Below are 17,332 nucleotides of genomic sequence, written 5' to 3'. Positions count from 1 at the left end.
CAGTCTCTTAATTGAAGGTGTCATATTAAGATATAAATCACTTTTTGCGGGTGCTAATAATGTTGATTCGCTCGTTGCAGACTTCGGAGAAACTGCTGTGCCGCACGCCGGTTGTCACGTTTCCACGGTTTCCCACAATTAATCAAGTACGATGATGGCATGATGTTTTGTAAACATGTTGGTTAGCTTTTTTCAGTTTTGTCATTATTGTTACTCTATTTTATTTGACCTTCTCTGGCGGGTTTGGCGATCGAATTATTAGAAATGAAATGTGGTTGAGAACTATGTGTTAAATTTTTCGAAATGAATAACATTCGGTTTTGGGGCCCCACTTAGTGAAAAACAGGGTTTATTGATGTTTATAGGCTGTACACGCTCACTCTGAATAACCCAAAACTGAGTCAAAACCTAATCAGTTTCGCTAAAACCGTATGTATTCAAAATTGAGTAGAAGTTGTTTTACTCATTTTTGAGTTCCACCGAATGTTATAAAAATTGAGTGAATATTACCCATATTATACCTGATGCGCGATGCTTAAAAGTTACTCATTTTCGACTCAAAAATGAGTACTTTAAGCTTCAATGAGGGAATTTCGGAAAAATTATCATTTTGACTCGATATTATTATGCTTTGCATTTTGAATGAATTTTATTTTAAAAAAGACTTATTTCAAGAAGTTTACCTTTGTTCGCCGGGACACGGGAGATCTTTGAATTTATTCGCCGTATATCCAACCAACGAGTCCTGGTGAAAAAGAATAATTGGCATTAGTTGCAGTCAATTATTTCAAATTATGAATTACCTACCGATAACAACTAATTTCAAACATTTCTATTTCCTCCGTTTTTCAAACGGTTTGCTTGATTTGCTGTTTGCTTTTAATTGCAAAAAAAGTTATTAACAACACGCAAGCACCAGTTACCCAATTTGGAGTAAATTTGCCGCCATGATCAATTTAATCCTACTCATTTTTTGACGTCTTCGAACAACTGAAAAAAATGATTAAAATTCAACTCAGCCGCTGAGTAGCCCAGAGTGAGCGTGTAGAATGGAAAATAATTTAATGCTCATTAGGCTTTGTTTTGCTCATCTTCACCTTAAAGAGAGAGAGAGTTTTCTTCCCTCTTAATAACTGCGAGCTTATATTCAATGTGCATCACACCATCTGCTGTAGAGAGAGCGCAGAGTAATAGTTTCTCTGACGAAAAAACGCTCCTAATTTGACAGAGCAAAAATCAAGTGAAACTCTTGTAAATTGCTCATCCGCGCACGCAAGAAAAACGAAATAAATTGCTCGGCGACCAACTGAGCATTGCGTTACCGTTCTCATCGCTCTGGGGTGCGACAAAAACAGTATAAAACCGAACTTTCTGCAGAATACGCACCCATGGTGAGTTGTGAATCTTCCTATAATATTAAATTCGAAAACGGTTAGGATGTGGCTTCAATGTGAACCCAAATGTTTTGATATTTGGCCAACTTCTCTTCTAGTAAAGGAGAAGCTAACGAAAACTACTCCCTCTCAAACTGAGAGAGCAAATAAATGTTTATCCCTAACACGTGATGATAAAGAGTGAAAAGGAACTCTGCGACTGAAATACTCTACGCCTAAATGTGGATAATTACTCACTCTGTGTGAGATAAAGTCTAGTTCTCCAAGGGATTTGGCAGGTAGAAAAGGAAATTTGGGCAAAAATCAAGAGAACGGAAGAAGCCTAATGCTCATTAAATGCAAAAAAAAATAATTGAATGCTAATTAAACCTGGTTTTCATGGTAATTTTATTGATTTATTTTAAGTTTTTCGAAATATTCATTCATAGCATCGATTTAAAAATTAAGCTTCGATTTGAAATTTCAAAAAAACGAAGAAAATGATCGTTAACCTTTCGATGCAATTGAATGCCATTTTAATGCTTCCATACGTGTTTAAAGTTAGGTGCATTTCAAAAATAAATATTTTGACTAAAATCTGGTTCTTCTAAAAAGATAACGCATTGGAAGAAATAATTCCTAATTTCTGTGAGCTTAGGTGCCCCTAGTAAATGCAGAAGTGCGCCATAGAACGGCAGAGTAATTGCTCGCCGGGTTTGTCGCTTATGGGAAACCCCATTTAAGTATTAAAAAAAAATTTAGCTTTTATTAATCATTTTTTCCAGTTTGTACTCTAAACAAAAACCTGTGGCACACCAGTGTTATAATTGATTTTATTGTAACAAAGTTGTTCTGCATGATGTTACTGAATAAACAGAATGATCATTACAGATAAATTTATAGACAAAAACTGATTTGAGGCGTCCAACGTACATAAAGGACATTGCAGTATTCAGCAAGTTTTTTCTTTTGAACTTTTTTACATCTTTGCTTAAGTATGGTATAGTCTAGTATATTGAAAAATAGAAAAAAATTTGGTTTATCTAAATGTTAGGCAGTGTTGTAATTCTCGCTCATAAACAGCATGCAACACCTCAAGTGAAGCTCTCGTTGCTACCGATATCACACACTGTAGTATACTTCATTCAAGCTATTTCTCGTTCTTTCTCGTTGGCTTCCTTGCTCTCATCTGCTCCCGAGATCATATGCACACCCCCGCGCCTACTCTTTTACTCGCGTGTATTTCCCTACTCGCGAGCACAACCAACCGAAGACAATTGTTTCAAGATGCATTGCGATGGTTGCGGAGGGACGAAAAAATATTTTAAATAGGGTATTGGACTACTTTGGTAGCGGTTTGCTTCGGCTGGTTTTACATTAGACTGCTGTAAAAACTTACCAAAGCAGTCCGACACCAGTTCATGAAATATAATCCTTGGGATGTGTAGACAACATTTTAAAGGTTACTTCATGAAATGGTGGTTGAAAAACGTGCTTTACAATAAGTATTTTTAAGTTTTTATAGCAATTTTTGTATTTCACCCCCGTGACACTGTGGTTAGCGATGTCGGTCGACTAGCTCTTCCACACGGTTGTGATACCGGGTTCGATTCCCGATCGAGTCGAGGATCTTTTCGAGCTGGAAATTTCCTCGACTCAGCACTGGGGCACGGTGTATCGTTGTACTTATCCTACACATGCAAAATGTGCCGAAAGCAATATCGATAACGAATTCTCTCAACTAATCTAGTTGATCGAGACCGCTATTAGTCCCAAGGCTAAGCGTGCGATATTGTTTTTTTTATATTTTATTTTACGAACTACAAAAAGATATTTAAATTTACCGTACGGCGATTTCGCAAGTTTGACCAGAGATTCAGGACGTTATAACGAATCTAATGGTGTACTCAGATCCATTGGTGCATTTTTTTATCATAATGGATTGTTGAAGCATCATGCTTGTATACCACGAAAATGGAAGTCGGTATTTACGACGAAAATATCCTATTTTTTAATAACTCATCAATTCACGAGACAGATAGAAGTAGCAGACCATGGCAACTGAGATCGTTGGTAATACCAAAGTTACTTTTAGAATTAGAAAAGCTTTTATTAGAATTTACGCTCGTAAGTGGCTCGGAACTTTTACGGAATCTGAAATATACTGAAGGGCCGAGACCTGCGAGTTAGCACAAAACTTGCTGTTTGCAAGACGCTTGCTGTAAACTTAGAATTTCAATGCAGCCTTGAAAAATATACTCTGAAGGATGGCGATTTTAATTTCAATATGTGTTGTTTCTAGGCGGGGGCCTAGCGTGGTAGGTAGCGTCTCCGCCAACCACGCTCGACGCCTAGGTGACATTGGGAGATTTTCTGAGGCGAGAAATCTCTGGGATCACGCCTTCCATCACATGAGGAAGTAAAGCTGTTGGCGGCGGTTCTATCACGAAACACAAATTGAATCATGACAATCATTTAGTCGATTCCGCGGTCCCAGGTATAAGAAACTCCTTTGGCGCAGCGGTCTTTCAGGGGTATATATGTTTAGTTGAGCCAATATAGCTGGACTGTCGATGTGGCCAGTCAGTAGCCATAAGTGGTTGAACACCAAGAAGTCGACAACGGTCCTCGTAAGATGGCAGGTACAGTGGATCTTGCCAAGGGAGATAACGAAGAACATGGTGTACGAATTTTTTGCTGAACCATCTCTATTCTGTAGGACCAGATTGCATGGTATGGGCTCCATATTACAGAATTAGACTCGAGGATCGATCGTACTAGGGCACATTTAAGTGCTTTAACCCTCTCTCGCTCACAAGGTTTATCATTAAAATTTATAGCTTCACGAGAAGATTCAAGCTGAACACTTTGTAGACTAACTAAAATTACTGTCAACTGTAGTATTTTGAAGAAAATGCTCAGTGATGCTCTGAGGCAGCATATAAAAGTTTATGGAACAATCGTAAGCACAACAAACTATTTTATGTCAAGATATGATGATTATAATTCTTGGTGCTCTAGAGTCACCATGAGCGGGAAAGGGTTAAAACATAACGAAATTCATCGGCAGTCTTGAAAATAAACCCTAATCGACGGTTTGCTTTGGCGATAATGTTATTATAATGGTTATTGAATGTCAACTTGCTATCCTAGTACACTTCAAGATTTTTCACGCACTGTACACGTATTCGATAGGGTTCCTTTCTATTGAATGAAATTACGTTGCATTTCCCAACACTCAATGTTAAGCAGTTTGTTGCACACCAGTTTACGAACGTATTTAGATGCTCCTGTAGCGCAACACAACCTCGTATCTATGTATATTTTTAAATATTTTTGTATCATCCGCATGAAATAGTCGACATCCGGGTGGCAACAAAAGAGAAGCGTCGTTTATGAAAATAGCGAAAAGTAACGGGCCCAAGTTATTACCTTAAGGAACTCCTGAAACGTTTGAAAAACGCCTCGAAACAGCTGAACCAATTTTCACGCATACACTTCGACTAGTCAAATAAGAAAACCATTGCTTTGATTTTGACAGCTGAAGGGCTTGAAACGAAAAGAAAAGATTTTCAGTTGGAAGCGAAGATTAACAGCGTCACTATCAACCAATTCACAATTGAAAACGACAATGAACGCTGACTGAGGTAGGGAGCAGTACTTCACGCATATAGAGGGAAGAGGGAGAAAAGAAAATCATTCACTTTTATTTGAAATGATTCGATGAACAACAGACGAGAAAAAATTCGTAATCAAATCTGTTTGACAACGGAAATATTCATCGTGATTTAATAACAGTAGCCGATAGGAAATGGCACTGTTCGAATCGAAATGATCGCGCGAAATATTCAGTTTCATTGTTATGTTTCGAAAATGTAGTGCCCTGTGTGCAACACAAAACAATCTAAAAAGGAAACTTCGATGTCGTCATGAATCGACGTTTGTTAATCGGTTATAAAAATGAAACTGTGACCGCTCTAACCCATTCCCCGCGGGTGATGCCATTTGGCATCACCTGACATATAAACTTTGATAACATTTTAACAACTATACTTGAAATTTTTAACAATGATTTTCTAAGCAGTTAGAGAACAGATTGATCTTCAACATGCAATATAGTTTGTTACAATTATTCATGCAGCTGCTGAGTAATAAAAGTTTGCATGTTATTTTTCGATGTAAAAACTGATTTCTCTCCGTAAGGATAGGGTGACACGTGTTCTCGAAGTTTGAGCTGAACTTTTGTATGGGAGCGTTTTTTCGAGAAACCAAAACTTTTGAGCCCATTTTGAACGCAATTCGATGGTCGAACTTTTCTCATACTTTCCAATAGCACCCTACTCCTCATAAAAGCAAACCAAAGGAACTTGACCTTCTGTTCATTATACACTAACTTCGCAACCAACTGTTAAGTGTACAGGACAATTGCGGGGCCAGCGCTACGATCCTACTGCACCCAACAGTCTCTCCCGAGGCGAGATTCGAACCTACGATAACTGGCTTATTGGGCCAGCATCGTACCTTGAGACCAACTGGAAGGTGTACCCCTACTCCTCATATAATGCCGTTTTTTACACCCGAAACAACACATCCCGGTGTCAGCTAGGATTCAATCTAGACCAGTTGGGTTGGTTGTGAGTGGATCACGCCACCCCACAACCATCGACACCTATGTCGGCGTTGGAACTCGAACCCAGGCGTCGAGCATGGTTGGCGGAGACGTTACGTTACGCTAGGCCCTCTCCTTAGCATTAATAAGTGTGCGATTAGCATTAATAAGTGTCAAGTGATGACTTTTCACCGTAAAATGAATCCTATTTTATTCAACTATCAAATCGATAATCAAGACCTAACAAGAGTTGACCGCGTTAGTGACCTCGGAGTTTTATTGGATACCAAACTTACATTCAATCTACATCGTACCAACATAATCGCTAGAGCGACGAGACAACTTGGTTTCGTATCGAAAATTGCTCGCGACTTTATGGATCCCCATTGCTTGAAGGCGTTGTATTGTGCTATCGTTCGGCCACTCTTCGAAAATGCCAGCTTAGTTTGGGGCCCCCAACAACTTGTCTGAAATTTGCGACTTGAGCGAGTGCAAAAAAGATTCCTGAGGATTGCGTTAAAAAATCTTCCGTGGCGTGACCCGATTAACCTGCCTCCATATCCTGATCGTTGTCGTCTGCTTGGGATTGACACATTGCAACGACGCAGAGAAGTTCAACAACCGGCGTTCGTAGCAAAAGTTTTAAACTCCGAAATCGACTCACCAGAAATCCTTTCTAAATTGAATTTCCGGGCCTCACAGCGTCTTCTTCGCTCTACTGGATTGTTACAACCTAGCTTTCACCGTACTAATTTCGGATTCAACGACCCGTTAGCTTGCTGCATCCGATCATTCTCCAAAGTGGAAGATCTCTTTGATTTCGGCACACCATCTTTCAAACTTGCAATAAGAGTTCGTCGTAATTTTTAATTACATTGACTAGTCCATATTCATTAAGACTTTTTTGTCAGATGAATTTTTAATAAAGAATAAAGAATTTTAATTATGTTTTCGAGTTTTTTGACTTCGACTTACCAATGAATACGTTTCGTCACCGGCTCCTTGATGCTCATTGAAGATTTTACAGATTTTGCGTTTTTTATTATCCATTAAGACTTATTTTTGTCGGATGAATGTTATTGTACAAATAAATAGATAAATGAATAAACAAATAAATAAATAAGCATTTCGAAAGGGAACGAGATAAATGCAGGGCTGCGCAGGTACAAAGCCTTCATAAACTACCCAAACGTTCATTTTTTAACATTTTTTTTGGAAATTTTTTCCTGAGTGTTACGTATGTCTTATGTATGTGGAGTCACCATAACCTGATCATTGTCAATTGAAAAGGCTCTGGTACCGCATAAAATTGTGTCACGGGGAAAGCGCTGTAGAAAATTATCCGTCGGGTATTGTGTACTAATAATTTGGGTAGGAATTGTTTAGAGTGTCTTGTTTACACTTTATTTTTATCACTATCAGTTTTTCAAAAAATTGCCGTTATCTGAAAAGCAAGGCGTGAATTGATTTTGCGCAAGCACCTGGAAAATCGTCAACACCCTCATCGGAACATCGGAAAACAACTTGGAATTGTGTGCGAGGAAATGCGGTCAGAATGGATATTCTATTAGCCATCAGGATCACAAGCGTGTTGTGAAAGCGTTTACACGGAATCCCAATGCTTCGGTCAGGGATGTGAATTTGTTCAAGTCTTTCGTTCAGAAAGCTAAGGACCAGGAGGGACTGCATACATTTAAAGTGCATAAGGCTTCAAATCGCGACGAACGGCAAAATACGATGGGAAAGTCCGGAAATTGTACACCCAAATGCTGACGAAGCCTCATTGTCTCATCATGTATGATGAGGCTTACGTCAAGGCGGACTTCCGGCAGCGTTCGGGGCTACTGTTCTTCAATGCCCAGTACAAGTCATTGTTCCGGAGGAAGTCAGAAACTTTCAAAGTTTGCCGAGAAATATCTGATTTGGCAAGCGATCTGCTCAAAGGAGTGCGCCGTTCGTGACTACCGAAACTGTAAGCGGGGAGATCTACGTCAAGGAGTGTCTATAGGAGCGTCCTCTTACTCTGTGTAAGCAATACGAGGGATCTACGATCTTCTGACCGGATCTACCTTCGTGCCACTATACAAATTATATCTTGGAGTTCCAAAGAACATGAACCGGAGCTAAGGCCTATCGAAAAACTCTGGACAACTATGAAACAAGCACTACGAAAGCATTTCAAGAATATGATTTGATTTCGCTGTAAAATTGTGCATAAATGATTATTAAACGAATACATTAAACTAGTTTGAATCAAACAAGGCATCTTTCGATATTTTTGCCACTGAAAGTACAAACACGTTAGACGAAATCAGTACCGGCGAATATTCTCCGCTCATCGAAAAAGGCATGATTCACAAAAGTTCTGTCATAGTTAAGAAACATTCATTATCCAAGTATCAGACCTAATCCAAAATTGTTATAATTTTGCAAAAAATCACTGTGCTTTCGTGCAATCGAGCTTTTGCGTGTGAGGACGCCTATCGATGATTTTTTTGTTTTGGCACATTCGTGACATGGACTACGATGTTAAAAATAAGCAGAAATTCAAGCTGAAGAAATAAAGCGATTGAAATAGAACTCTCTAAAGATCTGACTGTACAAGATGAGATTTCGTAGCTTGCGGATTAAGTTGTTCGTCTAAAGTACAAAGCTAATTCGTTTAAAAAAGTCGATTGCTGAGCATTTGGGCACTGATGCATGATTGCTAGTTATATCAAGCATACTACACTGAATACTGATTGTTAAACTTTTTTAACTTTTGGTTCAATGTTTGCTTCTCTCAACATTCTAATCTAACTCAGTGTAGTGACAAAAAACGTAGTCTTACGTCAAATATGTTAATTTGCAATCAATGATCCTAAAAAAAAGGTGTACTAAAACTGCATAGTTACAAGAGCCGTAAATTGAATATATTTAAATATTCAAATCGATCGCTGCCATATTTAAGGTTATATATCTCAGCGAAGCTAATTAACTGTATCACGAGATCAATAAGATAGATGACACTGTTTGTGACAATGATTTAAATTTATCTCATATGGCTTGAACAAGCCAGTGTCGTCAATGGTTCCCTTCTTCACCAATACCGTTTAACCAGCAGGGAAGAATGGTATCTTTTTCTTCGTTTTATTTTTATAATTTACAAGAAGCATACTAACGTAAAATATTCCACCAATTGTAACTTCAAACCTGACCTTTGCACATGTGTGTATAAAATTGGATCAAACTCACTGACAGGTAGATTAATCGATTCTGTTTATAGTATACGAAAGACAACATATGAGGAAGCCCTTTAACGGTGTCTGCTGTCGGTGAACGATGTGCCTTCAACAACAGTATCAAATTTTGCGCCTTGCACCTCATTCATTGGTTTTCCCTAGAATCGAGGGCATATATAGGCAAATATTACTATCATCGGATGAAGTGATACCGTAAAGTGTCAGATTTTTGGCAGCAGGCAAACGCAACTAAGTCTTTTGACCGAACAGAGAACGTTGTTGTACATCGGATGGAGAGTTAGAGACTTCCTTCTGTTTGATAGTTGAAAATTGACTTGAACACCGCACGGTAGCCCTGCTGGAACATGGTAAACAAGCCCTCGTTGCGGCACCTGATTGTTCGCTTTCATTTCGTGTCGTACATCATGTCCCGCAAAATAGTTACAAGGCAAAAGTTCACGAGACCGTGGCATTCGTGTTTTATTTTTGCTAGATTGAGTTACATTCTCACACTTTTGCCATCAATGGTTGCGGTCGGCTTACAGAAAGCGGCGATACATAAAGTTGATTTTTCGGGTTGATGGCGGCATGTGCCTTTCAACACCGCAATAGAGGTGAATTTTGGAACCGTTTTGAACCGGACTAGCAATTGGTTCATTTTCGGAGAAATGAAATACAATCTGATCCATCCGGATCGCAGTGGGAGCTTCGATTTAACACTGGCACTAACGCTTGCTTCCATGCATTGAGGTGATCAAATTGTGCATGTTATTGAAACAATTGGCAGAATTGATCGATATACTAACGAGTTTGATGCTGTTAAAGAATGTGATTTGGGATACTACTGGTTTCTCGGTAAGCACTCGATAACTTGATTTGAACTACATTTGAAGAATTTGTAAAAGTTTTTAATCTATTATTTTTTTGACACGGCACAAATACAAGTTAATGTTTAACGACGCCAATTATATCTGGTGTTTTACTTTCTAAAGTATCTCTAGTGCCCAATAATGCCACCTTTTGGCGGGCTTCAGTCGAACCTCTAAAAAGCTTCGATAAATACTTCAAAAATGTTTACAATGATTCTAGAAATTCTAGTATAGAAATTAACTTGGGCACTAGAGGCCTAGAGGGTTAATAACTAAAAGCAGAATTTTTATCCTCGCTGCCGACTACGAGCTGGAATCAAATCTAACTTAAAACTAGAATGCTTTTTATTAAAAGCACTGGTTTGTTTTTTTTTATGTTTTTCCATTGCAGCAGATAAGCAGCATATGCAATATGTTCCGCTGCAGGGCCAAGATATTACGGACTGGCATATTGAGTTGTCTCCCTCGGGCCCTGAGATTATCGTGCGGGATTTGTAGGAGTTTCAATGGAACAAAATTTGCTCCAGATTGAAATTTATTTTGCGCACAGAAGTTCCGATGTTGTTTTCCACATTTTTTTTCATTTCAAACATTAGTAGTAGTATCCACATAATCTGGGACTACGAAATTTTTTCCAAAGAACACGATATTAACTCGATTTATTTCCCACGCGTTTAGGGAAAACTGCAATAGAGGAAGCGAAACAATATTCCCGGAACCAATTATATCAAGCCATAGTCAAACAGCCACCGTAGTATGGAACAAAATGAAAAACCTATAAGCAAAACAAATCCACCTGTCGTTGATATGCGAAATTATCGCAATTCTGAGAAATATTAACGGTAGTTTCCATTGTGTCCGCGATTGTCTTTCTTGAACATTATTTATTTATCTGTTGATTTTCGGAGTGAATATAAAATATTTTAAAGCAAACAAAAAATGTTATTGTGTATACAAGTACAGAAATTATAGTGTAGGATTAAGCGACTGTTCTTTGTGTTCAATGACAATCGGAGCTTATCGGTATGACGCAATAGCTTTACTGCACATTTATTTAGAAAATGCTCCATACATACACATACTGGTTCATACCGGTCGATTGGCGTCACCTGGCCGTGTATTGCAGATTATAACACGGGTGAATTGACTTCATTTATGGTTTGTTAATGGCTGCGGCCAGATTCAAGTCTGCCGAGGTGTAAATGAAATAATTACCGATGAATCTTTCAGTGGCTGCTACTGAATGCATTCCGTTTATAGATAATGGTTCCCAGAACTTCGAAGTTAGGAACGCAATTTCTGAAGCCAATTTTATGCTTTTACCACAGAGAACAGACTTTCATATTCATATAAATTTGAAAATCGTGTGTAAAAATTTGAATCAAAATCCGTTAATACACTAACGACATCTGTCTTGTGGTGCCCCAGTTTCACTGCCCAAATATTGCCATATCGATATTTTATCGAAATCAGTGCTTGGTTTATCATTGACGCGAGCGCCGCATAGCGGGAGCATTACGACTTAAGGTGAAATGACAGTTGCAAGTTTTTACACATCCTTTGAAAATAAGATGAACGTCTGTTCTCTGTGCTTTTACTATACGCTGTGAGTTTTAATTTTCGTAGCTGATGGGATATTTGATTTTGAGATAGCTCTTAGGCATATTATTGATATATCAACAAAAGAAAAGGGATGATGTGTGAAAAAAGGTGTTGTACTTCGTTTTAATTCAATTTGACTTTTCAGTAAACTCTGAACTAGCGTTCACATAACAGCTTTTAGGTTAGGGGCGGTATTTTAACAGTAAATTGTAATGTTTACTGTCAGAATTTTATAATAAAGTCGAAACGTTATGTTTTGTACTGCAGAAATAGAGGTAACAAAAATTGATCACAGACTAACAGACAAAACGTTGATCTCACGTTGACAGATTTTGATCTCACAATAGATCAACGATTTTGGTCGCAGTGAGGAAGTTCATACAGGAAAAAAAATAGACAAGACACTTCTACTCCACGTACTACGTAAACTCTAGGACAGAACGTGACAAGTTATTCTTCTTTTCGTTCGAAATTGCCCTCATAAAACAATTTAATTTTTGCAAGTGTCGCCAAAAATATTTAATTAATAAAAATCGATATCTAGGGGTTTTCAAGTTTTGGGTTTCAATTATAAATAATTTATTTGATAATGGTTGCTCAATAAATCTTGAATTGATTTGAAGATATATTTTGGATTTATTTGAACTGGTCATAATTTCAACATATTCCGGATTCCTCTTGCTTTTCATGAAATAAATCTGCAATCGTTCATTATAGTTGCATACGTAGTTTCCAAAACATGATTAATATTTCGAATGTTGATTTTCACAGATATTAAACCGTCCGGTATATGAAAAAGTTTTGAAAAGTTGTTGAACAAAACGAGTGAGAGATGATTTGTGCTTGTGAAATACAAGGGATATAACTCTTACCCGTTTTGTTTACGTTTAAACATACGACCTTATCACAAAGTAGTCAAATTTTTTTCTTTGCATCACCACAGCAAACATTGAATAGAGTTTTTACATGTGACACATTCGCTACTACCGAATCTTAGGTTAATCGAAGTATGGGTTAATCTGACTTTTTAACACCAAAAATCTTCCAAAAATCCAAAATGATTGAAAAGTGAATCTAGAATTTATCCCTCAACTGTATGCTAGTGTCGATTTCCGTCAAAAACATCAAAAACGAATGATCGATTTCTTCCTAAAATTTTTATTATTTGGGAGAAGCCACAACAGGTTTTGCTTACTGAAAACCTATTACTTTTGAGATATTAGACAAATCATTTATGTAAGCGATTTTTTTAATTTGTTTCATCTCTCTGTTCTTTTGTAGGTTCAAGAACGGTCAACCTTATCCGTGGGGCAGTGATATATCGTCGCTCATTGTGTACCCAGAGGCAGCCAATCAAACTATCTACACACACCGGATATCGGAGACGGACATTGGCAACTATACATGTGTGTTGCGTAACGATACCAGCATCATACGACATGACATTGAGTTGCGAATGCAAGGTAAGAACAATGGGTCCATATAGGTATACACAGAGCAGGGGTATCTTTTTTTTTTCTTAACACATATTTCCCGTCACATTTGAATACACTCTATGAAGCTATAATTTTCTCATGCTGAGCTATCGGTAATTATTGGGGTTTTTTTTTGTCTGAACAATTTAACGGCTGGTTATTCGAGACAAATTTGTGGGGAATAAGTCTCGATTGACGTTACGGGGAACGTTTGGTCGAATCATCATTTACGGATTTAAGTTCGAATTCGAATTAATCATTGATAGGTTTTTATAAATTACCTGCACTTTTTGAGAATAATTGCTGATATAGTTAGCAATAAATGTCTTATCACTTGTTTTGAACATTAACTTTAAGCACTTGATGTTTTCACCATGAATATCACATTTAGCATTTGGGTGGTTTTCAAGAACTTTGAAGCTGATTGACGATACTGCAACACAATGATGCAAATGGTACCTTTTATCATTCTTAATTGGGGTAAATACTTGACAACACGATACTCTTTCAAATATCCGGAAGCATTTCAATGATTTTTTTCTATCATGGTTATTTTTGTTAAGTAAGCAGTTTCTGAACATACGCTTACTTCCTAACAGAGACAAATCGCCTTTTCATTCTAGAGTTTTTTTCTCACTCGATACACTTCATACATTCACTACCTTCTGCCACCTTTCGAAATTCCAGTCACATACGAACACCTTCGCACTAAAACGGTCTCCGTATTTTCTTTATTTTCCAGAGGACAAACCGGACTACCCGCTACCGACGTTCAAACCGAAAGATATGATAAGCAACCTGGGCGAGACGGCGCGATTCTATTGCGAGGCGTTTGTGGGAAAACTAGACCTACCGGATGCGACCAATAAAATCATGTGGATGCAGATGGCGGACGATAAGCCAGCGACCGTACTGGATGCGAATCAGATGAACGTAACAAGGTACAAATTCCTCCCTCTTTCTCTGTCAATTGTCATATTCATGATTGATGTTTATAGCTGGGTGCTAATAGATTTAATATTGTTGTTTTGTTTTAGGGAGGACGGTCAAATCATCGGCTCCTATCTTTCGATACCAAATATACAGCAGCATCATTACGGCCGGTACAGATGCCAGATCACCTCCGGTAATCTAGCTCGACCTCTAGAACTCAGTGTGCTGCTCTCGCCAGCGCAGGTGACTGCCGCTGAAGAATCCGAATTCGAATTTCTGGTACTCATCATCATCGCCACCATTGCGACTATGCTGGTCGTCATGCTGTTCGCCCTCTGCCGACTAGACATGCGGAAGGACGAAATTGACAAACGCTGCTCAGCGCAGTTCATCGCTGATAACGAAAACGTGTAACAAGTAGTATCGACTAAGCTTTAGACTGTAGTTCCATCCATTTCAAAACAAACCTATTTATTTCAATGAAGTGTAGAGCTCTAAGCTGCGACTGTAACTAATATTTGTTAAACAATCCTCAGTACTATACTATTCGTTATTTGGCTACATGCTGCCAACTTGTTATTGACAACATCAGCTAGAAGCGGACAAATCGTTGTAAATATCTCATTAGAGTAGTCCGACGTATAACGTATTTGATTATTTCTTAACGTGGACAAACTAAGGGTAGAAGCTGAATGGGAAAGCCATTTATGAGACTGACTATTGTGATCCGGTAGGAATCTATTCCTCTAACCATGCTGCCGCGTGCCGTTTAGTTCCCTAACCGAAGGATCTGAACGTACGAAAACAACCAGGAACAAGCTAACGGTTCACATTGACCACAAAGGACGTTCTAAAACAAATTTTGGAGCCTAAACTTCAACAAATTTAATATCGTTGCACGACACTGTGCAGCTGGGATAACGTCGAATAACTAACGTAACAATGGAGCGAACATTTATACGCTTTAAGAAAACAAGTATTATTATTTCTCATGTTTCTTTAAAATTCAACATTTCACTAGAAGCAATATCGCAGTGCGAGATAATAAATATTATTCATTGGGCCAAAACTGATTATTGGCGGAGTGGTATTCCAGAGATGTGTGCAAACTTGATAACTTTTCAATGTATAACTGATACCAGTGAGCAAACAGCACAAAGTGGTAACTTTTGTTCTTGAGCATTCCAATCGAAACCAAACATAGTTTGGAAACCCTGAAAAACTTAGGACTTATCTGTTCAAGAAAACGTTTCTGTTGGTACTTATACTGCCGTTCCAAGCATAGTTGTCCCATGTTCTACAGAAACCTTATGCACGCTGGGACAATTATGCTTGGAACGGCAGTATAGGTGAGCCGTGTTTGAGAGTTGCGCAGTAATTTAAAGAAAAAATAGAGCGGCGGTCGACAGATGATTTATACCACTATGTTCTGTATATTGATGACAATGAATTGTTGTGTATGATAGTTGTAGTTAACTGCAGTAAAATAAATTATTGTAATTGTATTATTAAATAAATTGAAAATGAAATGATTTCTCCGATAGAAATTGTCCGTTAACTATGAATCCATAAACTATAAAGGGCATTCCCTTGCATGCTAATGGCAGAAAAAGATATTGAAATTTTTCTTCTCGAGCTAAACTCTTTAGTAAATTAATCGATAATTATTCTTATTTAGTTTCATTGTAAACCATTTTCCCTCAATGAAATTGTGATTTTCGATTCCCCGTAATTCTTTCTAATTGCGGCGCATGTAAAGATTTGGCTGCGAATGTGAATAATTAACACAAAAATGTCAAATTTCTATTGAAGAACATGTTAATATGTTAGCACGTTTGATGAATTTATATTATTAAAAAAATTGCGCACTTAGGCATAGACTCATTTACTTTTTGTTTTTGCCCTATCTTTACACACATATTGCAATGCGGTGGCACTCTACTCGATGTTACGCGCAGACATTTGTTGCAATTTAACCATTTATTCTTTTGTTGTCTTCAGTAAGATCTTACAAAGTACATAGGGGGACAAGGGGCAAGATGAGCACCTTAAGCTTCTTATCAAATTGTTAGGGCAAAGTGAGCAAAAAGCTACTGATTACATTTTTACTACATAGAGTAAGAATAATACTCAAAAGTTGCTACATTGGAAACTAAAGAAAAAGGTTATTTAAATATTTATAAATAATTTCCTAAGCCACTAAAAAGTATGAGGCTGGTCGCGGTACGGGGTAGATTGGGCATACCTATGGGGCATAATGGGCATGTTCATATTTTTCGATTTCAAGCAAACATTAAACAATGTATCAATGTAACGTACAATCGTAGGTACCGAAACAAAGTTTTCCTTTCCTGTTTCACTATTTATACTCCGAAACAGCATAATTTTTTAGCCTTTTTCAATTTGAAAATTATCTATGAATTTGCCCGCATATAAAAAAAAGGTTTTGGACCATAAAACACTACTGTGCGGATGAAGAATTAATAAAACATGACAAAATTTAAATTTAGGTAACTTTATTTTAATGATTGTCAACAAACGAATCTGTTCGACGCAGTCTTAAATGTCGGCTTACCGTTTGCCGTGGAATGCCGTGTGCAATAGCCGCTCGGTTCACTGACATTCGATGAGAAATAACCGCGTCTATAGCAGTGGCCAATGATGACTGTGACCATTTTTTTCGCCCCGACAACCGTTTGTAATTCCAAACCAATTTACTATTAACTGCTGCTAGCACGATGTTTACTTTTTTGACAGCACTTTCTGGTTTGTAGGTTATGTTTTCGTGCATAGGTATGGCAATTTTGCCCCTACCAACAGTGCCCGTTCTGCCCCATGAGAAACACTTATGAGAAAGAGCTGTTTTTAGATGATGTTCCATTTGAAAACACTGCATTATTTATTGAAACTGTTTGAATATCAATAACGATTACCGAAAATAAACTTTCGAGCCCAAAACGACACATACGCATGCAAAAACCCTTATTTTCCGCGCTTGTGAGCTATAATATTATACGCAAGACGTGCATGAATGCTACAATTGTTTATTGTGTATAAGCGAATTTGTTTTTTCCAGTTATTTTGAATAAAATTACATCTTTAGATTAATGTTAATGATTCAAATTTATAACAGTTCCAAAATTACTGCCAGAAACCTAGAAACAACATATGCCCATTCTGCCCCGTATGGCGATCTTGCCCCTTGTTCCCCTAATCCAAAATTAAACGCTTGCATACCAAAACCTTATTC

The 17,332-nt window shown here is 37.8% G+C and overlaps 1 protein-coding gene and 1 long non-coding RNA gene across 5 annotated transcripts in view; one reads left to right on the top strand and one right to left on the bottom strand.

Moving 5' to 3' along the window:
- The window catches only part of LOC129726859 (uncharacterized), a 57,510-nt gene extending 43,307 nt beyond the window's left edge, over nucleotides 1-14,203 (bottom strand). Inside the window, exon 1 of the long non-coding RNA XR_008728424.1 lies at nucleotides 13,431-14,203. This is a non-coding gene — a long non-coding RNA (uncharacterized LOC129726859). The remainder of the gene's footprint in view (nucleotides 1-13,430) is intronic.
- The window catches only part of LOC129726854 (interleukin-1 receptor accessory protein-like 1), a 57,093-nt gene extending 41,524 nt beyond the window's left edge, over nucleotides 1-15,569 (top strand). For all 4 annotated transcript variants that reach the window (XM_055684011.1, XM_055684013.1, XM_055684010.1 and 1 more), the window contains 3 exons: nucleotides 12,956-13,137; nucleotides 13,892-14,090; nucleotides 14,187-15,569. In XM_055684011.1, coding sequence (XP_055539986.1) covers nucleotides 12,956-13,137; nucleotides 13,892-14,090; nucleotides 14,187-14,496 — 691 coding nt within the window. In that variant the 3' untranslated portion in view covers nucleotides 14,497-15,569. The remainder of the gene's footprint in view (nucleotides 1-12,955; nucleotides 13,138-13,891; nucleotides 14,091-14,186) is intronic.
- Nucleotides 15,570-17,332: the final 1,763 nt, after the last annotated feature.

This window comes from Wyeomyia smithii, chromosome 3 (genome assembly GCF_029784165.1).
Source record: "Wyeomyia smithii strain HCP4-BCI-WySm-NY-G18 chromosome 3, ASM2978416v1, whole genome shotgun sequence".
Lineage (NCBI taxonomy): Eukaryota > Metazoa > Arthropoda > Insecta > Diptera > Culicidae > Wyeomyia > Wyeomyia smithii.
The sequence above is the reverse complement of the archived record's forward strand: the minus strand, read 5'-3'. Positions and strand labels throughout refer to the sequence as shown.